Source organism: Microcaecilia unicolor, chromosome 8 (genome assembly GCF_901765095.1).
Source record: "Microcaecilia unicolor chromosome 8, aMicUni1.1, whole genome shotgun sequence".
Lineage (NCBI taxonomy): Eukaryota > Metazoa > Chordata > Amphibia > Gymnophiona > Siphonopidae > Microcaecilia > Microcaecilia unicolor.
In genome coordinates, this window is record NC_044038.1 from 158,999,377 (window position 1) to 159,022,476 (window position 23,100).

Consider the following 23,100-nt stretch of genomic DNA (forward strand, 5'->3'; position numbering starts at 1 on the left):
GTTTATATAAATCAGATTGTTGCTCTTGCTGCCTACATAATGGGTGATGAAACTCAAGCACCAATGACCATTTGCTAATGGGAAAATTGGTGTGTGGCCATTAATAGGGAAAATAGAAAAATCAGCCATTTCCCAGCGGTAAAAATGGCCTTAGCACTGGGAATGACCAGAACATGCTTAGGCTGCTTTTTACACTTTGGTAACAGGGCCCCTGCATATGTCACCTTACCAAATGATTAAAAAAAATGATCCTATGCTTTTGAGGGGGGTGGGGAATATATACTGAAAGCATTATGAGTTTAATTTTTATTTAGCAATGATAACCGCCAGTAAGGTTTGCATTAATGTGGTCCTTAGTGATCCCCCCTGCCCCCACCCATTAGTGAGCTAACTTTCACTTTGCCATGCACAAATCCGGTCGTATTCTGGATTTGCACATGCAATTTAATTACTTAATAAACATTCAGTGCTGATAATTACTACTTAAATAATTATTGATACTTATTGGCATTAATTAAAATTTATGTGCACAATTGTCTAAGCGTATTCTGTAAAGTCGTGCACATGAATTCTAATGCGCACTGCAAAAAAAAGGGGAGCTGGCCATGGGTGTGGAATGGGCAGAAGACCATGGGCATTTCAAAAATCTATTTGCACGGTTATAGAAAACACCTGCTCCATGCCTAACTTAGGCGCCGGTATTTATACCAAGTTTTAATTGGCGTAAATGGATGCACCTAGAGTTAGTCACAGGCACGGTGGCTAGGCATATTCTATAAACCATGCCTAAATCTAGGTGCAGAATACGCCTAGGCGGAAATATTTTCTGTGCCAATTTTTTAGGCACCATATATAGAATCTAGTCTAATGTGTGTTGAGTTTAGCAATCCTCTGTCTATTCCCTCCCCCCACCCCCCCCCCCCCCCCCCCAAAAACATCATTTTGAACAGTTGACTCATGGTTATGGCTGTTTTACATTAAAGAGTGGGATTCATCAAAGTCTTATTCTATCAGGAAAAGCATTAACAAGCCAAGTGAAGTGTCCATTAAACCCTAACCTGCCGCTTTCTCTCCTAGCTCAGCAATGCCCTTACTGCAACCCACAGGTGATTTAACTACATGTACCCTGAATTCTATAAATGGTGCTGAAAGTTAGGTGCACAGTTGGTTGCACAGTTATAGTGGTTCCCGGACCTGGTTCTAAAGGCACCCCAGCCAGTTTTTCAGGATATTCACAATGAATATTCATGAGAGATTTGCATGCAATGGAGACGGCGCATGCAAATCATTCTCATGAATATTTGTTGTGGGTATCCTGAAAACCTGCTAGGCTGCGGTGCCTCCAGGACCAGGTTTGGGAACCACTGGAATAGGGCTAGTTATGCATGTAACATAATTAACTAATTGGCACTAAGTTGTCAAATAATTGGTGATAAAAAACAATAATTAGTTTTAATTTGCTGTTGCGCATGTAACAGACTTGCACCCCATTCTATAAACAGTGTGGCTAATGTCTCTTGTGCACCAGTCTAAAGGGGCATTAATATAAATTTAAAACAAACTGGAGAAAATATTTCTTCACTGAACATGTAATTGAACTCTTGAATTCGTTGCCAGAGAATGTGGTAAAAAAACAGTTAGCTTAGCAGGGTTTAAAAAAGGTTTGGATAATTTCCTAACAGTCCATAAGCCATTATTAAGATGGACTTGGGGAAAATCCACTTTCTGGGATAAGCAGTATAAAATGTTTTGTACTTTTTTGGGATCTTGCCAGGTATATTGTGACCTGGATTGGCCACTGTTGGAAACAGGATGCTAGGCTTGATGTGCCTTTGGTCTGTCCCAGTATGGCAACGCTTATGTTATTATGTAATAAAGGAGGGGCATGTCAGGGCTGTTCTATTTTTGTGCACCTCTTTATAGAACAATTGCATTTACAAGCCCATCTGCCACATTTAGGCATCACCATTTACACCAGCCATAGACATACTAGCATACAGTGGTATAGCCAGACCCAGTATTTTGGATGGTCCCAGAGCTAACTGAGATGGGCCCTGCTCTCCACAGCCCCCCCCCCCCCCCCCCCGGATATATTTTTAAAAAGTTATAGATTTTTTTCACCTACCCCACATCAGCACCTCTCTTCCTCTGCGGCATCCTGGCATCTGCCTGACCGTTGCTGAACTCATCCCCCTGGTGTACCTTACAGGCATTCCCGGCGCCTGCAGTGATTCAATTATTGCTGCCTGTGCCAGCCCTGCAGGCTTCCATTGGCTGGGTCCCGCCTTTGCTTTCATCATTTCCTGTCTGGCGGGACCCAGCCGATGGAAGCCTGCAGGGCCGCTGCAGGCAGCAATAGTGGAATCACTGCAGGTGCCGGGGACACCTGTAAGGTACACCAGGGAAGGACGGGGTTTAGTAACGGGCAGGCAAATGCCAGGATGCCACAGAGGAGGAGAGATGTTGATGTGGGGTGCTGCCGCTGGGTAGGCCTGTGCCCACCCAGGCCCACCCATAGCTACGCCACTGCTAGCATAAGTGCACAGTTACTTGCTTAAAGTTTGGTACAAAACTGCAGACTTTTGTTAGTATTCTGTAACTGTTTGGTGTGCACCTCTGCTTATATAGGGGGTCTTTTGCAAAGGCACACGTTAAATGCTAGAGATGCCCATAGGAATATATGACGTATTCACTAGGTATACATAACATTTTAATGGTGAAGGGAGTGCTTAAATCATCTCTCATTATACTCAGCTTCAACTTCACATTAGATACATCCTTATTCAAACCATCAAGGTCTAGTTAGACAAAGATACTTTAATAGGATCATCAGACCAGCGTGTCTGCCTCTATAGTGGCTAGTATGAGCCAAGCATGTTTCAGAGGCAGTACCGCAATCCTCATTGATCCCAATTTTTGTATTAGCTTGTATGGGCATCTCTAACATTTATCCCTTAGCGATTAGACTCGGTAAAAAAAAAAAAAAAAACAACTGGTACTTCCATTATATTACATTATTTACACATATTCCATGTATGTTGATAATTTTATGTAAAGTGAAAGCAGGTTGTCCTACTTTCATTAGAAACTAAAGGAGCCCTTATACAAATCTGTGGTCTTTCACGTGCTAATGCCAGAAAATGGCCGATTATTTTGTTTTTTGCATTAATAGCCATGTGTTAATATTGCCATCCGTATGTGACCATTAGCGCATGGGCCCTTACTGACATCAGAGCTTGGCTAAAAATAAACGATGCCCACTCTCACCACAACTGGGGTTTTAATACTTAGGTATATTTTAAAGGAGGAAAAGACCTCGGACACCCTGCTTTTATCAGCACACTGTGCTTATAGCTAAGGTTGTATTCTCCAAACATCGGTCATAAAATCCTCCCTTCATTTGTGGCAAATATATTTATTTTTTTTATATTAAATATTTTTACTTTTTAATTCAAAGTCCTTATTCTTATCTCTTTGTAACTAAATTTTCACAATAAATGAAGTTGGTCAAAAACCCGACAGGACCGTCATTTCACTACTGTGTTTTCCTCCTCCTTTAAAATATATGTAACTATTTAAAATCACAGTTGTGGTGAGAATTTGTTTTTAACAAACTCTGATCTTAGTAGTTATGCAGTGTACTGTTTATGACTCTTTGAAACTTCTCTGATCCGGTAGGTTAGCTCTTACTGTCACCCATTTTGTAGGTGGTAAGGGCTCGTGCACTAATCACACACGGGAATGTCAAAGCACTAACTGATTATCATAGGCATGCCCACTCTCCAGACACGCCCCCTCAGCAAAAATAATAATTGTTTTTTAATGCATGGTTTATGTGTGTAGATTTCAAAATTACCACGGGATGCCTTCACACACCCTGTAGTAAGCCCTTTAATGCTGTGGTAACCATGTGATTGTGCTTACTGCAGCTTTGTAAATATGTTATTAGGATACAGCTAAGGCTACACTGATGTTTACTCATACCCTTCTTGGAGGAAAAGTCCATAGTCTGCTATTGAGACAGACATAGGGAAAGCCACTACTTGTCCCTGGGATCGGAAGCATGGAATCTAGCTATTTTTTGGGATTCCGGAATATTTGAGATTCTGCCAGGTACTTGTAACCTGGCTTGGCCACTGTTGGAAACTCAGTATGGCTATTCTTATGTTCTTAAATACCATTTTATACATTATTTATCTACAGGGGGTCAGATATATATGCAGATAAATAAGATTATCCACCAGTTATCAAATAACAGGTTATTGTAAAATTTCTGGACGGCACCATTTTCAAATAGATTTTTTTTTTTGCATAAATAAGAAATAGAAAAACATCCTTTAGAAATTTTGATTGCAGTTATCAATGGTCCTCAGTAAGGAGTGGAAATATCCTTATTTCAGTCTGTCTATCCATCTTAAGACTGAGTTCCTAAATATATGTTACTAAGGGCTTCTTTTACTAAACCATACTAGCGATTCCCAGCCTGACAAATGAGAGGAAGCCCATTCAATTCCTATCATTTGCCACTCAGGAATCGCTAGTGCAGCTTTGTAAAAGAAGTCCTAAATTAGACTCCTAAATTTGTGCTCTATATTCAGCTTGATTTAAAAGCATACATTTTCAGTTGAAAATTCATCTTAATTTAAGGGCTTTAAACTTATGCTTTATAAATGTAAGTCTGTCATTCATTTGCCTAGATTTACGAGACAGAAAATCAATGCTAAACTCCGAACTTTTTTTACTCCTCCCTAAATCCGCCTCTGTTGCCACAAACCTTTTATGTTCATAAAGTTAAGAGTTTACTGAAATGTTGAATATAAATTAGGCACTCTGTCCTACTCAGTTTTCAAAGATATTAATTTATGGGCATCTTTCTCAAAGTTAGAAGCTTAAATCCTTTGAATATCAGGCCCTTCATTTATGCTTCAGTGGCCACTCTCTGAAGAGGCCTCAAGATGTAATCATTTCTAAGTTAAAAAAAAAAGTGGACGTGAGTAAACAGAGATTTCGCAGAAAGTTATGCATGCCTATTTTTCTTCCCCTTGAAAATAGCCTATAACTCTGCCTTACGTTTTACGCCAGAGGGGAAGCTGGTACAAACTCTGAAAGAATGTGCCCCAAATTAAACAAATAACTAACACAAGTGAAACCAAAAATATACAATGAAAGGCCTGCCTTTGAACCTTGTGAAAATGAAAGGGAAATCTCTTTGCTTGAAAGGATGCTGACAATATGCAACCTACTGTACACTGCCTTTGATGAATCTCTTCATAAAAGTGGTTAATAAATCATAATCAATAAACCTGGTCGGAAAGTTTGATACCCAGGAGCTTATCTCCCCTTCGGCTGCCATCTCAGGTAGGTATCTCGTTAGTTCTGTCCACCCAGGAGGCTTTTGTTTGTTTGTTTGTTTTAAACTTGACTTCCTCCCATAATAATAAGCTGTTTATTTCAAGTCATCTTCTTTTATTGCATCAAAGATGGTCTGCGTTGTCACCCTATCACCTGGTGCTTTACACTCTCACCTAAAGGGGTCTTGTGCAACCAATAGTGAAAGTATATCTGAGTTAAAATGGATTTGTGTACAGGGAGATGACGATACTTTGCTGGGGGGGGGGGTGGATAGGAAGGTGCAGTAGGAGTTGGCATTAATTTCTGCAGGTATCCACTATTGGGAACAAAATTTATTTATTTATTAGGATTTACTGCCTTTTTGAAGGAATTCACTCAAGGCGGTTTACAGTAAGAATAGATCAAACATGAGCAATAGGCAATTACAGCAGTAAAAATATTCAAATAATACAAAGTATGACGTGGTATACTACTTACAATGTCAACACAATAGTAATAGAACATTTTAATAGACAGCATAGGGTATAAACAAAGATGGAACATATAGATAGGTAAGAGAGTAAGAAGAGTTAGCAAGTAAGGTGACTAAAGAAAGTTGCACATGAGGTCAGAGAGATGGTTAAATATTACCTCAGCTAGGGTAGGTGTGGATAAACATTGAATCTGACATAGCACAGGCCATGTAATTAAAACAAGAGAAAAAGCCCTAAAAAATACCATGTTCGCTCTGGGTTTAGCACACAGAAAATCTCATGTTAACCTGCCCTTAAACCCAGATTTTACAGTAGCTTGAGAAAAAGCTTTAGTTTGGGGTGGGCAACCATGGTCCTCAAGATTTCCACAATCAATTGGCATCAGATTGATTTGCATGTGCTGCTTCCATTCTATGTATGCCTATTCCTTGTGGAAATCTTGAAAACCAGACTGGGTTGTGGCCCCAGAGGACCTTGGTTGCCCAACCCCCCCTTAGATTGTAAACTCTCCAAAGAAAGGAAAAACTCTGTGGGGCCTGAATGTAACTGACCTTGAGCTACAACTGAAAAAGGCTTGAGTTAAATCCCAAATTCCTTGCTTTCCCTATGTACCTCTGATCTTGAGAAGTGAAGGTCCCTTTATAGGAATTTGCCAGCTGAGAATCTCTTTTCTTTGGAGTTTCAGCAAACAAGTAAAACCAAAGACTTACAATCGTGTCTTCCGCCTCTTGAAAAATGCATCCTTTTACTTGCATTAGTAATGAAAGCATGGGCTTGATGAAAATGGTAATGCACCGGAATCTATTTCTAGAAAACGTTTATTTTTTTTAGACATTATAAATATTTGTCTTGGCAACTTGTTCTTTCAGGAAGTGGTCATACACATGAGGTAGGAAAACGTTACAGTATTTGCTAAATGCACACTTTTAGGTAGTTAAATACATTAAACATTTTCAACATAATCGAAAAAAGTTTTATTATTTACATTTTTTTAAAAAGTCTTCTTAATGCATACTTTAAGCTCTTAGGGGAAAAAAATAAGGGGACCAGTTCCTAACGAATTAACCGATACCAATTTAGCTGAAACTGGGGACTCTAGGAAAAAAAAAAACATTTGCAAATGCGTTGTGTGAACTTCTCTTCCGACCAAGAAGTGAACCATATCCTCAACAAAGGAAGTACAGAGAAAAAAGATTTATAAACTACAGGAAATAATTACAGCTCCCCCCTCCACACACACACTCTCTTAATTGCCCCTTCTCTCCTTTCCTTTCTCTCCGTGTTTTTGGTCTTCTTTTCAAAGCTGTGTCCAAGTTTATGTCCATGTAAAATACAGTATGTAATTATTTTTTTCAAAATCAGACCTTGTGGAATTCGAATGGCTAAAAATTTCAAAACAGATCTGTTTCAAAATCATGGCATATTTGGGAATAAAGAAGATGGATCGGGCCTTTTAACGTTTTGGCTTCCGTTTGCTTCTTTTTGGTATTTTTTTTTTTTTTTGTAGGTTCCCGAAAATTAATGAAAATGACCCTATCGGTGTGATTATTCACCCTTTGCTTTAAACAGGATTAGGACTCCACTTGAAATACATTAGGGAAACGGGGTACAGACATATTCAGGAGACTCACACTACAGGCTCCCCCTCCCCCACTGCGCTTCATTTTCAGAAAGTAATGTTACTACTACATTGCACATTATCAGTAATTGTGAAACGACTCCCAGCCTGAAGAGTGCTCACTCAAATATTTCTCCTCCTTTTCTACAGGACTCGAAATGTATTTGAGGGGAAAAAATAGTTCGTTTTAGATCTTTATTCTTAATACTTGCTCAGGGATTTAGTTCAAGAGCCCAAACTTGCTGAGGCCAGCCTGTCCTTCCTTTCAGTCTTTTCTCGCCATGGCCTATAGAATCGGAGTAAACTTCATTCTGAGAAAAGGAAAAAATAAGTATTTAAAATACAGCCACAACAACAGCAACAAAAAATATTTTTTTCAGTAAGTGGTTTAAAAAATAAAATGATTCCTCACATTTTTTTTCACAGAACATTATCAGTTTGTGTGCCAGGGGGAAGTCGGTCTCGTATGATGGAAGCCTTCTGTTTACGAATATTGTAAATATGAGAGTTCTGTTTGTAAATGTTAATACAGTAGTGGTAATCATAAATTTGGTTGGCGTTTGCAAAAGTACTTTAAATAATGCATTAAACTGTTATTGTAAACTCATACTTCCGTACTTTTGTTGGTAAGTGTAACTTAATTATGCTAGATTATACACAGTAATATATTTGGTTCTTACTGTTTTTATCATGTTACACAGTGAACTAAATAGGTCTACTTCACAAGCAAATTTCATCAACCATTTTTGGACATTTGGTTTAAGTGTTAGTTAAGTGACTGTCAAAACGATTTTCCAAATATATACAAGATAAACATTTTAATGGATTTTTCCCTTATTCCCAGTGAACCGTGAAAACGTTTATTGTACTTTATATAATATGAAAATCAAACAGAATTGTAAAACAAGATATGTTACCAGTTACCATTCTGATTATGAAGGTTTTTTTTTCTAAAGTCTATTAGTTTACTAGAATATGAGTCATTTAGCTGAGAAATTATTAACAACTCCTACAAAAATGGATATCTAGAAGACACATCTATCAAGAAAGTAGATATAGGAATTGACGGCGAGACAGTTATAAATTTGTATTTAAGTCTGTCCATTAATACTCACCAATTCTCTGCAGGAAAACAAAAAAAATAAATAAACTTGGAATACGTACATAGCCTACAACAAAACTGACAATCATTTTGAGTAATAATACCCAGTAGCAGCCACTCCTGGACGACAGCACAGACTGTATGAATTCATCAACACTAAATCACCCACAACCCTAGCAGGAATTAGGTCTCTGTATTTTGAGAGAGCTAAAAATAAATAAATAAAATTGATAAGCATTTTTCCAAAACTCACTCAGTCCATCAGCAGCAGGTTTTCAGAAAAATTGGTAATGGCTTTTGGACTGAGTTTTGGAAAAGTGCTTTTCACCAGCAGTTTGTGGCAACTTTCTGTCCTCAAAATTCTAAAGAAAAACCAAAACGCTGTTCTGTGTGATGAACGCTCATCTCAGGCATACATAATACAGATCTAGATTTAGAAAAGAAGAGTCCGCTTATCTCCAGCAAACCAATAAACAGCTAGATTTCAGCTGCTATTAATGGCCACAGTGAAATTTCACTCATATGTGTTCTGCCCCAAACTTTTTTACAGGATAGAGAGAGGGACAAAAGGACAAGCGAACTAGTAGACCCGATGCAGCCTAACTGGCGAAACATGGCCATGTTGGGTATTTTATTATTATTATTACAATACTTTTAATTTAAAATGTTCTAAATGTTCTGGTCTACTTCTTTGATGTGCTCCCCTAAACATTTTCTATACATACATAAAGAAAAACAAAAACAGTGTTCTACGATGGACACTTATGTCTCAAATATATCTATAGGGAGAATCCTCAGTCTTCAGCAAGCCAAAAACAAAAAACGAACATTAATCTCTCATAGATTTATATATATATATATATATATATATATATATATATATATATATATATATATATATATATATATATATATATATATATATTTATTTATTTATTTATTTATTTTTTGGCTTGCTGAAGACTGAGGATTCTCCCTATAGATATATTTGAGACATAAGTGTCCATCGTAGAACACCGTTTTTGTTTTTGTTTATTCTTGTTGTTTTGGGGTGTTTTTTAAAAATCGGTTAAAACTACATTCTGTAGAGTAGTTAATAAGATGGACCTGCAAGGTCTGGGAAAACTCTTCAGCAATCCGCAAAAAGAAAAACCCTGGGCTGCCAATTCTGCAAGATGTAAAGAGCTACAATTCTAAATATTGTGTTCAGTTTGCAGAAGAATAACAGGCCGAAGGTAAATCTTACCGGGTCTCTTTTCCTTTTGCTTTCTCTGGTGTCCACTTTCTTAAGTTCGGCTTTAAAACCTTCAGTCTCCCCAGTCTGGGTGTCCTTGGCCAGCACATCCATCAGATAAGCTATGTAACTGGTCGCCAGCCTCAAGGTTTTGATTTTGGACAGTTTGGTGTCGGCTGGCACATTGGGGATACATTCTCTCAGTTCGGCAAAGGCACTATTAATGCTTTCTGTCCGTCTCCTCTCTTTCTTGGGCCCTGCGCCTTTCCTCCTGCCCAGGCGACCCGTCAAGGCCTCCAGCCTGCTGTGGCTCTGGCCCGGACCTGCCGTCCCATAGTCCGGGCTGTAGGGAGGCTGAACTGCAAAATCAGGGGACATTTCTCCCGGGTTGAAGACCCAGCTTTGGAAATAGGGTCTGTCCTGATGGCATCTTGAGCCGGCAGGAAAGAGGAAAGACTCGTGCATCATGTGATGGTGCTGGTAGCTTCCAACCAGATTCATGGTCTACTGGTCTCTGTAAAGCTCCAGAACGAGAGAAGATCTCAGTTCCTGAAATTTCTGCAGACCTTTGCCTCGGTTTGTTTCTTTGTTTCCCTCCCCAATATTATGTCGCCATTAGCTGCATCAAAATCACCTTTACAAGAGCTACAAACCTTGCAGATTTCTTCAGGTTACTATTTCTTTTCTCACTCCTTTGGAAAATACAGCTTCTTGCAATGTCTCAACATCAGCTCAGGGGAAAAATAATGTAACTTGGTTTACAGTTCAAAAATCAGCAGCAAAAGTTACCATAAAAAGGGGGAGGGGATCTCTTTGTCGACCCCTGCTCACACGTCTCGACCTGTTGAGTAAGTGCCGGCAGTCTGAGTAGGCTTTACCCCTTACTGGAGTCTCCCAGATCAGGTTTATATAGTTCAGGGATCTCAGTGCCAAACTGTTTCTGCAGCCAATGAGGAGAAGAGGAGCGGACAGCAAAGGGAGGGCAGATCCCCCCCCCCCCCCCCACGCACCCCCAATGCTGTTTGTTGGCTTTCAAAGGCTTGTTTGCTCTACACTTTTATCACACCTTTCTCTTTGCTTTCCCTCAATAAAATGTTTTCAGATCGTTCACCTTGGCTATCTGTTGTGGAGGGGGCAGGAAAATTAAGATGTATTTTAAATGAAAGGAGAAAATAATGGCTATATTAAAAATGTTCTCTTTATTCAGTGCCTGAAGAATTAAGATAGATTTGTGGCTGATTGATACAGGTAAGGAGATCCTATTTAAATAACAAAAAGAAGACAGATGGAAAGGAAAATGACATTGAATAAACGGGGGCTTGTGATTTTACGTGTGTTATAACGAAGTGCTGGGAGAATCGCCTTCAGAACTAGAGCAAAATAAGAGCTAGGTATATGTTATAAATAAAACAAAGTATGTTGTCTTTGAAACCAGAGGGCTGGATCACTCTCCACGGGTAGGCAATCACACAGAAAATACTGACTTTGAAATAGGAAAATATCTTCCCCAATACTGATATAATATCGAGGATTAACATGCAAACATGTATGGGTTTGTTTTTTTTTAATCTTTCCAAACATGTATCTGTACGAAGAATAAACGAAAAAAAAAAAGTGAAAACAGCCCATATGTTTCTCATCACCCTATATTTTCTTCGTTTTAATTACAATAATAATAATCTTTAGAACAGAGTTGCATTTTACATTTTAAAAAAACGGATTACGGTATTAGAAATCGTATAATCTTCTATCAGTTTTTGTTTCTTTCTCACATCAAATACGTTTGCAGTTTACCTCTTAAGGGAAAACCTTACTCCTTATCCCCAAAATGTATATTTAAACACTTTAAGGAAACAACGTGGTGTTATATTTAATCTGGGGAATCCTAAAGTACATGAAAACTCAAATGGTTTTGTAGAAACATTTTTCTGTAAAATCATTTGTGTGCCTGTGGTCGGTTTCGTTAAAAGCGGCTTTCTTTTCTCTCTCTCATTGAAAAGACAATCAATGAACAATCCACACTTGTTGAGGAATTAAAAATAATACCATTTTTAATATTATTATATGTAGGTCAAAAACAAGTCTTTTGAATTATAAAGAATGCTCCCTTCTTTGCACTACAGATGACTACTAGTTATGTAGACATTGTGTTAGCAATTGCACTGGTGACCCCCCCCCCCCCCCCCCCGCTAAAGATTCAAATATATAAATTCCAGTTTAAATTTGTATCCACTGTTTAATATTCAACGAATATCACAGGGTGATAATGCGGTTTATTTTCTATCCAACTCATTGTAACCAGATTTCGTGAATTATGAAATAAATGTACAGATCAGAAAATGATAATCCTATGAGGTTCTTCCTCCACATGGATAATATTCCAGGATTTATACACTGTTGACACTTAAAGCCATAATAAATGTTATTTTACAATCAGTTTATTGGCCTGATATATGTAATTGCTATAGACTGAAATAAATAACATTGGAAAATTATATTTTCCCATGTAAGTTTTTCAGTGCCACAAGGGAAAGAATTAGTAAGTAAAACTCCAATATTTGTGTTAAATACCTGCAAGAATTACTGAAAAATAACCTGTAGTGACTTTCAACTTAATTGTAGAATATGAAAATATTAGCTTAAATAATAGCATATTATGCCGTACTTATGCAGCAAATCATGAGTAAGAGCTCCTTCTTGGGTTCTACACAATGTAGCTGGCATGTACTATGTTATTATCTACTGCAACCGATGCACTCTGATTATTATCCTGAAAACTGTTTTGCTTAAAGTATTTTAATGTCAGGCAAGCATCTTAATATTTTCCATTTTCATGATATACATAAGGGAAAATGCTGCAGTGTTTTTAAAGAGGGTAAGAGAGAGAAGAAATTAACGGAAAATATTTATTTCCAATGTATGTGGAATCCTAACAATTAATGTCAACATTAAATATAAAGGCTTTATATATATATATATATATATGTACACACACATACACAGAGAGAGAGAGATGGATGTTTGTGTGTGTGATCAAAGAAAATATTTTGAAATGTTTCTCTATTTAAACATTATGGATGCCAGATTACATAGATAGATAGATAGATAGATAGATAGATAGATAGATAGATAGATATGTATACACACACACACACACACACACACGCACGCAAACACACTTGTATCTCTGGTGGGGAGGAGTCAGACTGTTGTCCCTTCGATTCCAACCTTTCCAGTCAGCTGGACGCCTTTGAAACACTTCACTGAGCCTCCGAAACCCCTATAAATTAAAAAAAAAAAAATCCCTGCTTGGCTTCTCTTACCAGCAAACAGAGCCAGAAGGAGCAATAAAAGCCAACTGGACACCTGATAAGATGAAGTTAAAGATTTGCAAACAAAAAGACGTGTATCCAGCTTGCTCCCCTGTCCCTGCCTTCTGTTCAAGGTGGAGGAAAAAGCGTCAGACCTTTTCTATTCACGGCTAGTTCTACAAAGATATGGATCTTTGAATTACACACCATTAATAACACACCCTTGCAAGAACAAACGTTTTCGCTGTTTATAGACCTAAGAAGGACCGTTTATATCAGACGCTTGGGTGGCTCAGTGCCGGAACAATGGGCCAGGACCCAACCTATTTGTTATTCAGAGGGTTTGCTATATGCAGGAGACAGATAATTACTGCAGCAAATACTCTATGCAGGGTTTCCTTTGGGAGAAGAAAGTTTGTTGCAAGACTTGTTCTTAAGGGATTTATTGTAATTTCGTAATGGATCCGTCACACATTCGGGTGCAGCAGGACCCTCTGTCCTCAGTCTGAGCAAAGAGCTAGGATTTTTGTTGCTGTTGTTCTTTACATATTTTTAGATGCTTTTGTGAAAAGTTCTGTAGGGCGATGTTTCCATTTTTCACAATATCTGAGCAGCGTAAGAATATATAGATTCTAGTCTGAATGAGGAGGTTTATTCGTATGTTTGTGCCCTTCACTGCGAGATTAGTTCACCAATTTCTCCTATGCATCTGATGTCTTAAATCATACTCTCCACATCACAGATGCAATAACTGCTATTATGGATATAGTATTGGCGTCCATATAAAACAGCTATAATTGTCATCCATGATCGTCAATTAAGATGAAAGACAAATTCCTGTTCTTTTTCCATTTTTTCTGAGTATAGATATACCAATTCACTCCACATGGATTTAGAGAAACGTAATGTACTGCAGAATTATGATCTATAAAAACGTATAATCGAACAGTGAAAAGACTTTAATATGTCAGTTTATGATTTTCATCACCCTCGTCTGAGGTATCTGTAGTTAGTCTTGCTAGTCTGGCAGAGATAACGTTTAAAGGCAATTATATTACAACTCTGAAACCGCATTTTTCCTATTGCGTACAAAATACATTTTTCATTAGGAAAGAATGAAGGGAATAAATCGGTTTCGAACAAACCTCTGGACGGTGCTGCCAGACTTTCCTTCCAATAGAATAATGCCATCAAATCCAAAGTAATATAGTAAATGAATGACGGTCCATCCAGTCTGCCCAACAAGATAAACTCATTTTACTTGGTATGTGATTCATTAAATTAAATTCATTAAACGTGTTCATTAAATTAAAGTGGAAACAGTTTTCAACATGTAATGAAAATGCTTACTGTGTACATTTTTTTTTAGTGAGGATTTGTCATGGAATCTGTTTCCTACTGTACAGTAGATATCAAAATCTAGTCCCAAATTCAAACTGATCTGGAATAAACTGCAACTAGGCATACACAGGCCCCTCTTATTTTGTTAAGATGCAGTCTGGCTCCTTTAGCTATAATTTAATTAAAACTGGCAAAGAGTCATTAAATAGAGCAGCCGATTCTTCACTGCTGTGCTATGTTGGGACGACAGAACACAAAAAAGTCTGTTAAATGAGTCTCTATTTTAATTGAACAAAAAAAAAAAAAAAGAAAGAAATGCAGTTGATTATTAGGGTAGATAGCGGAAATCTCGCAGCTTTAGGTCATGGTATTTACTGATCAATAATACATACCAGGGGTTTCACCATCCCCTGGGTTCACACTGGAATAAACCTTTAGACGTCAGACTCTGATTCGCTGTCTATGTGCTACAGGCAAATATCATTCAGTCTTGCACCCAATTAACTAAGCTGAGTAAATTGATCGGACCATTTTCAGGCGGATTCAGTAACCACTTAATTCCCGCTCCTCGCCCCAACGCCCCCCACCCCCACTCCTTATAGAATTTGCCAATCTTATTTGTTAATAGTGTGCTGTTCTTAGTTTCCAACCTAGGCCGAATTCCTACAAAGCTTGTACCCCCTGTATAAACTTGCTCTCCATATTAACTAGCTGAAGATATCACATGGCATTTCTAACCGTATCCTTTCTTCCTGTGATCTTGACTAAAGTAGTATAGTTGCCCTGTGTGTGTGTGTATATATATATATATATATATATATATATATATATATATATATATACAGGGCATATATATAATTTATATATATATAAATTAAAAAAATTAAAAAAATATATATATTTTTTTAATTGGGCTAACGATGCAGTTTTTACTAACTTTCCAGAGTTAAACCCTCGTGCCGTCCTAAGGAAGGGGGTTTAGCTCCACAATACTTGTCAAAAATGATTTCAGTTAGTCCAATAAAAAGGTATCATCTTATTTTTGTAATCCTGGTACAAGAAATACATGTGAATAATTCAGTTCAGCTCTTCTTCCCTGGCCTGAGCAAATGCCTTCCTTCAGCAGCTCTCCAAATTACTCCCTCATCCACTTTTGCTAAGGACCATTGTGTTAATCATAAAATGGAGAGCTTCCCCTTTTCCCCTTTCAGAAAATAGGTTCACACCTGCTGGTTCCACAGTTGCCAGGAGAAATGGTTCTCATCAAGGCAGGTGCTCAATTGGCACAAACTTCCAATGTAATGGGGGCAGCCTTTCTGCTGGGAGGTGCAGATTATGGTTTCAATCAAATCATTTTTCTAATTGGCACTTGCTTGTTAATTGCCAGGAGCAGTCGGATGCTGGAAGGGTGCCATGTTGCAGGTGAGCACTGCCATTGAGCTTAACAGATTTTCGGCTTGACAGTAACTTCAATAAAGTGTCTTTTCATTGTTAGATGAGCCTTTGAGAGTAAGAGAAAGTTTAATTTTGGAACTACGGCTCTATGATATTTGTTGCAGGTAAATGCTGATTGAAATGGGTAGATGCGTTCTTATAAAATTATGTCACGACTAAAAGTAGAACGTGGTGCAGTCGAACATGTATAGTGGGTGTGCCTATGGGCGGAGTTTTGGGCAGGGCATGAGCAGAGATATGATTCATACATATGTGCATAAATACATGCTAACATTTCTGCCTGCTCTGTCCATGCTTTCGTTCTAGGCATGATTGCTACAGGATTTCTGCAAGTGCATTATAATGACACATTGATTAAAAATAGGCACCTTCCTGCCCAATTAACCTGTTATAAAATTATTTGATAAAGTGCTAACATTTACATGCCCGTTACATGCATAAATGTTTAGAATGCTGCATATATGTTCAAATACCGAATGCTACATTCACGTCCAAATAACAAGCCAGTCCTAATTATATTTGACATATTATTCTGTATTTTATAAAGACCTCAATCTATTTGGGGCATAGCCACTGAGAGGGGGGTGGGGGCACAAAATTCCACAGGCCCGGACCTCCAGGGAGGGCTGGCGCAAGTCTCTCTCTCTCTCTCTCTCTCTCTCTCTCCTGCTCCTGACAGGACCCGGGTGATTGCGTCCTCTGGGTGGAGGTGGTTGACCAATGACGATATGTGTGCGTAAGACTCAGCGTTAAAAAATATATTCGCTGAGTGGCACTACTGAGGTTCACTGTCTTACACAAAGAATTGTTTTAGTCGTTATTTAGGAAGCTGGATTTACCAATACTCAGAAGATTGGGTGAATATCGGTATAAGGCAGTGGGCGTAGCTACGTGGGGCCAGGGGGGCCTGGGCCCCCGTAGATTTAGCCCTGGACCCCCCTGCCGATGACCCTCCCGACCCCCCTCCTGCTGCCAACCCTCCCCCGCTGTCGCCGTGGGCTACCTTTGCTGGCGGGGGACCCAAATCCCCGCCAGCCGAGGAGGTCCTCTTCTTCCCGCGAAGGCTTCGTTCTGTTTCTGATGTCCTGCATGTGCACCGCTTGCTTCCTACTGAGAGACTCGCTTCGTCTCGTCGGCAGTCTTTTATGCAGTGCACGGGGCCACCCACCGAGACCCCGCCCTCTTCCGGCCTCCCCACCAATGACGCAGCGGGTCCCCCCGCTACGTCACCTGGGATGGTGGGGAAGCCGGAAGCGAGGGGTAGTTCGGGCCAGGGGGCTGACATGAGGCAACCACCATGTTAGGTCCGGCTGCTCGGTATACACCTCGCCGGCCTAGTGTGTACAAAATGAAGGGTTGGTGGCAGAAAGAGGTAAGAATAGAAAAGGAAGATCCCCCCACCCCCCATCCCTGCTCTGTTCAATTGGGAAAGGTATGTGCACAACAGTGGTGCTGCTGAACCTGACACAGGGTGTGAAAGGGAGAGAATTTAATTTTAATTTAACTTAATATGAGCATTTATATGCCGCTTACCTTTCAGCTCAAGGCAGTTTACAGAAAGAGGTACAATGCTGAGAGGGAGGAGAGGATACTGGGAAGAGATTGGGGAAGAGAGAGAGTGGTGATGCTGTGTTGATCTTTGCTGTTAAAGGAGAAAATCACTGTGCTGTGCCCCCCACTGCCAAGCGGAGGGTGCTGGCGCTGCTGCCAGTACCTAAGTCAGGAATGGGAAGGGGGAGGGAAGTAGAAGGCTAAAGATTTGCCCAGGGCTCTCAGTAGTAAAGCTCAGGCCTCCTTCTCCATGGTTTATTTATAGAAACAACAGGCTGGTTTTCTGGGTTGTGAAACTCTTCAGTTAATGAATACAGCCTCATTAGGACTGTGGAAGTGTCCTTGAGCTGTATACCCTGAAATACTCCTATACTTTTCAGCAACATCTCAAGCAGCAGGTCTCGGTTTTAAAGGAAAAGAAGAACTTCTTTTTAATTCTCTTAGTTCACACCCACATAAATCATGTCCTGATTGAAGCCAAAGAGAAATATCAGATTAATTTATCTAATCTAAGGCTGGGTCCAGAATAACAGTCAGCCTGTGGCTGAGGAATCTTCTTGATAAGAGACGGCTACTTAGGTGAAACCATCTACCCTGGACATAAAGGCTTGAATAATTTCACTTGGTTAACTCCATCTCTTCCAGACCTTCTTTTTACTGATGTCAGCGAACAGAGAGACTTCTAGCTTTCATTCCGAAAGAGCATTAACTATTAAAACATTTTAGAGAATTACATTCACCCTTCTAATTATTTATTTAGGGGCCCTTTTACTAAGCTGCATAGGTGCGTACACATGCCTAACGCATGCCAAATTGGAGTTACCGCCTGGTTACTGCTTGGCCCTTGTGGTAATTTCAATTTTGGCGCGCGTCCGCTAAGCGCGTCTGAAAATTTTTTTAAATTTTCTGGCGCACAGCAGCTATGTGCATCAAGTGACATTTGATGCGCATAGACCATTACCACCTGGTTACCGTGTGAGACCTTACCGCTAGGTCAATGGCTTGTGGTAAGGTCTCAGACCCAAAATGGACGAGCGGCAATTTTCATTTTGACACATGTCCGTTTTTGGCAAAAATAAAAAGACATTTTTTGTAGTTGCACTAAAAAATAATTCTGTGCACGCCCAAAACACGCGTCTATGCTACCGTGGCCATTTTTCAGCGCACCTTAGTAAAAGGACCCCATAGAAACCCTTCTACTAAAATGTGTTGTTAGCTTAATGCACTAGAAATCAAAACTGTTAACACACAGCAAGCCTAAAACTAACACTGCATCAGCAAGGGCGTGCCCATTACATTTTATTGCAGGTCTTGCATTTAACAGATTAATGTGTGGTACCTGCTCCCAGTTAATGCAGAAGCACTTATTTAGGAGGCAGTAAGTGATCCCATGTTAAATCTACCGTAGCCAATTAGCACATTGAAAGCGTAACTCCTTAGCTGGCTAACACTTTCTTGCCCACTCTTCACCTATACCACGCTTCTCCCAGAAAAATTCTGAAAATTTTACAGTTTAATGCACAGAAACAGGCAAACTACAGCAAAATCCCTTAGCGTGGTCCCTTGGTAGCCTGCTTCTGCATGTTTACTGCACATTAACCCCTTAATTCCATAAAAGTTGCCATAAATCGTGTGCTCAATTTAATTAAATAATGGGCTAATTAGTGTCATTAATTGGCTTTTTAACAAACAATTATTGACACTAATTAGATTTAATTGGAGCTTTCGTGCATAAATTTAGGTACGGGATCTGCACCTGAACTTTACACATGAGTAAAAACAAGGGGCGTGGAAATGGAAGGGTCATGGGTGGAAAGGGGACATTCCTAGCATTTACTTGTGTTGTTATAGAATACGGGGGGATATGCACCCAATTTAAGTGTACATTTGCACCATCTTTCAGTTGGTGCAAATGGGTTTGCCTAATGTTAGGCGTGAGTCCCAGGTATAAGTGCTATTCTATAAACCGCACCTAAGTTTAAGCACAGCTTATAGAATCTTGCTTTTTTCGGTGTCATATATAGAATTCACCTAAGGGGCCCTTTTACAAAGCTGCAGTGAGCACTCATACATGCAGCTTAAAATGGTGTATCGTGGGACACGCTGAGGCGTCCTGTGGTACTGCAAACTGTGCACTAAAATATTTGACATTTTTTTTGCGGAGGGGGCATGTCTATGCAAATCAGTTAGGGTGTCGGCATTGCTGCTTGCTAACTAATTAGCATAGGTTCTGCATGTGAGTCCCTACTGTCTATAAAGAGGTGGCATTAGGGGCTCATGTACTAATGGAAAAATTAGCATGTGGCCATTAATACGAAAACAAAGAAATTCAGCCATTTTACCCCGTGAAAGTGTGTATTAAGGCCACTTTTTACCTCAGTTTGGTAGAAGGATCCCTAAAGGAGTCTTTTACTAAGCAGTGGTAAGCCCAACACACGCTTACGGATTGCTAAACAGGAAGTTCCACTGGGCTGCCGCAGCAGCCTGGCAGTAGTTCCCACCTCCAGCACATGCCATTTCTAGCACTACAAATTTTTTTTTTGTAGCAACAGTGTTTACCCGGTGGTAATCAGGCAGTGCCACACAATGCCTGGTTACAGCTGGGTTAATGCGGGAGCCCTTACTGCCACCTCAATGACAGGCAGTAAGTACTCCCTCTCCCCCCCCCCCAAAAATGGGCACATGGCAAGTGCTTCACTTGCCAAACAGCCACTCTTTAAAAGAAAATAGCCTTTTATCCGCTGTGGTAAAAGGGGGCCTCAGTGCTACTACTACTACTACTACTTAGCATTTCTATAGCGCTACAAGGGTTACGCTGCGCTGTACAAGTTAAAACATGGGGAAGGACAGTCCCTGCTCAAGAGAGCTTACAATCTAAAGGTAAAAAGCTATGTAGTCAGTGTAGGTATCATGAATGGGGAAGGTGGTTAGGCGCCAAAAGCAAGGGAGAAGAGATGGGCTTTGAGTAAGGACTTGAAGATGGGCAGGGAGGGCGCATGGCGTATGGGCTCGGGGAGTCTGTTCCAGGCATAAGGTGATGCGAGGTAGAAGGGGTGGAGTCTGGAGTTAGCGGTGGTGGAGAAGGGTACAGATAGGAGTGATTTGTCCTGAGAGCGGAGGTTACGGGTGGGGACATAGGGGGAGAGGAGGGAAGAGAGGTAATGGGGGGCTGCAGATTGAGTGCATTTGAAGGTCATTAGGAGAAGCTTGAACTGTATACGGTAGCGGATCAGGAGCCAGTGAAGCGACTTGAGGAGAGGGGTGATATGAGAGTATCGGTTCACGCGGTAGATAAGACGTGCGGCGGAATTTTGGACAGATTGAAGGGGGGATAGGTGGCTAAGCGGGAGACCAGCAAGGAGAAGGTTGCAATAGTCAAGACGAGAGGTAACGAGTGAGTGGACGAGGGTTCGGGTGGTCTGTACAGAGAGGAATGGGCGGATTTTGCTAATATTATAGAGGAAGAAGCGATAGGTCTTAGCTGTCTGCTGGATATGGGCAGAGAAGGAGAGGGAGGAGTCAAAAATGACTCCGAGATTGCGGGCTGATGAGATGGGGAGGATGAGGGCGTTGTCAACAGAGACGGAGAGTGGGGGAAGAGGAGAGGAGAGTTTGGGTGGAAAGACAAGGAGCTCAGTCTTTGCCATGTTCAGTTTCAGATGCCGGTTGGACATCCAGGCGGCGATATCTGAGAGGCAGGCCGAAACTTTGGCCTGGGTTTTGACTGTGATGTCGGGAGTGGAGAGGTAGAGCTGGGTGTCATCGGCATAGAGATGGTACTGGAAACCATGTGATGAGATCAGCGAGCCCAGGGAAGAGGTGTATATCGAGAAAAGAAGCGGTCCAAGGACAGATCCTTGAGGAACCCCAACAGAGAGTGGGACGGGGGTGGAAGAAGAGCCATTAGAAAATACTCTGAAGGTGCGTTGGGAAAGATACGAGGAGAACCAGGAGAGGACGGAGCCCTGGAACCCAAATGAGGACAGTGTGTCAAGAAGTAAATTATGATTGACGGTGTCAAACGCGGCGGATAGGTCGAGGAGTGCACGTCAAAAAGACAGGCTGACACCAGCTCAGGCCCCCTTTTGCCACAGCTTAGTAAAAGGACCCCTAAATGCTTAACACCTTTTAGTAAAAGGACCCTTAGTTAATTTATTTATTGGGATTTATTAACCACCTTTATGAAGAGATTCACCCAAGGCGCTGTACAGCAGGTACAGTTTATCATAAAACTTACAATGTTGTTAACAGCATAACAATAGTAAAATAACCAAGAATAAACTAAATACAATAAATGAGGTAAACTTGAAAACAGTAAATTGAAACCTAATAATAGAACTACTGTGAAACAGTACAAAAAAATGTATGCATTTAGCAGCTCCGGAATTTAAATAACAGAAATATAATACAATTGTTAGCATAACACTAATGATACACCTAATAAACAAGCATTAGAGCATTCAGCTAAGATAGAAATGATGCTAATGATTTTCTACACTACGATTTACCATATAGCTGAGGGACCAGGAGCAGATATATGATGGGAACAAAATGCGTGGTACAAAGTCAGTTGGGATAATTTAATGGTTAGCTAAAATCAAGGCAAGTTCTTTGTATAGTTAAACAAGATCCTGCTGGAGAAGGCTAGATAAGTGCATTTCACTTTGTTAAAAAGTATTGTAAGAAATGAAAGGGTGGTACTTTTGCACTTTTGTAAATTGTAGTGTGTTTTTTTTTTGCCAATGATGAAGAATTATTAGCTCCAAAGGTGTTCTACCTGGAGCTCTTTGAGGCTTTTTTTTCACCCACTTTTTGTTTATTTTATTTATTTATTTTGATTTTGCTCACATCTTTTTCAGTAGTAACTCAAGGTGAGTTACATTCAGGTACACTGGGTATTTTATTTTTGAATATTTTGAATATTTATTGAGGGTTGTGTTGAATATTTGTAGTTGGTTGGATCAGTTCATCCTCTACTCATCTTTTTGGAATATAGAAGATAAGCAGTCAGGTCCCATCTAAATGTTGTAAAATGACAATTATATCAGATGATACTGCAGTAATAAACCTAATCAGGATTTCACAAAGGAGCCTTAATTGTAGAGGGGGTATTTATGCTTACATGATTAAAGTATTATTGCAAAAAGTCTGCTTAAGTTTAGATCAAATAGATCTTAATGTGACCAATGTTCTCAATACTTTTAGTAGGTTGTAGTCCTAAAAGACAAAGGTGATTGCATAGATGCCCTCTGGCATCTTGTGCTCAATATTTTCAAAAAAAACTGAGCTCCTAAATTTAGGACCCTAAGTTGGTCACCTAAATGTAAAAGTTATGCTCCTGATTCTGTGCCAGTTTGGTGGTACAGAAGATGTTAGAAATGCATAAATACTTTTAGGCCTTTCACTTGCCTAGATGCAGTACGTTTTTTTCTCACAAAAAAGGTGCCGGTATTCAAATGCTAGGCCAACCTTCAGGGGTGGGGTGATCACTGAGGGACCCACCCCATAATAGCCAGGTCCCCTGCAACCAGTAACAGAATCTATGACAAAGCAAAATTGGTGTGTAGAGCTTGAGCTCTTTCATTAAAACTTAGGGATGATGGATCAATTTTAGTAGACAACGGAAAAGGTGCCGATACTGAGTACCCCCATACCCCTTCAAA

General features: G+C 39.9%; 1 protein-coding gene across 1 annotated transcript; it reads right to left on the bottom strand.

Moving 5' to 3' along the window:
- Positions 1 to 6,627: 6,627 nt before the first annotated feature.
- On the bottom strand, positions 6,628 to 10,624 carry HAND1 (heart and neural crest derivatives expressed 1). Its single transcript, XM_030212488.1, has 2 exons — positions 9,792 to 10,624; positions 6,628 to 7,754 (listed from the first exon to the last, which is right to left on the bottom strand). Exons 1-2 carry the CDS (start codon positions 10,278 to 10,280, stop codon positions 7,656 to 7,658), a joined length of 588 nt encoding a protein of 195 aa, XP_030068348.1. The 5' UTR covers positions 10,281 to 10,624; the 3' UTR covers positions 6,628 to 7,655.
- Positions 10,625 to 23,100: the final 12,476 nt, after the last annotated feature.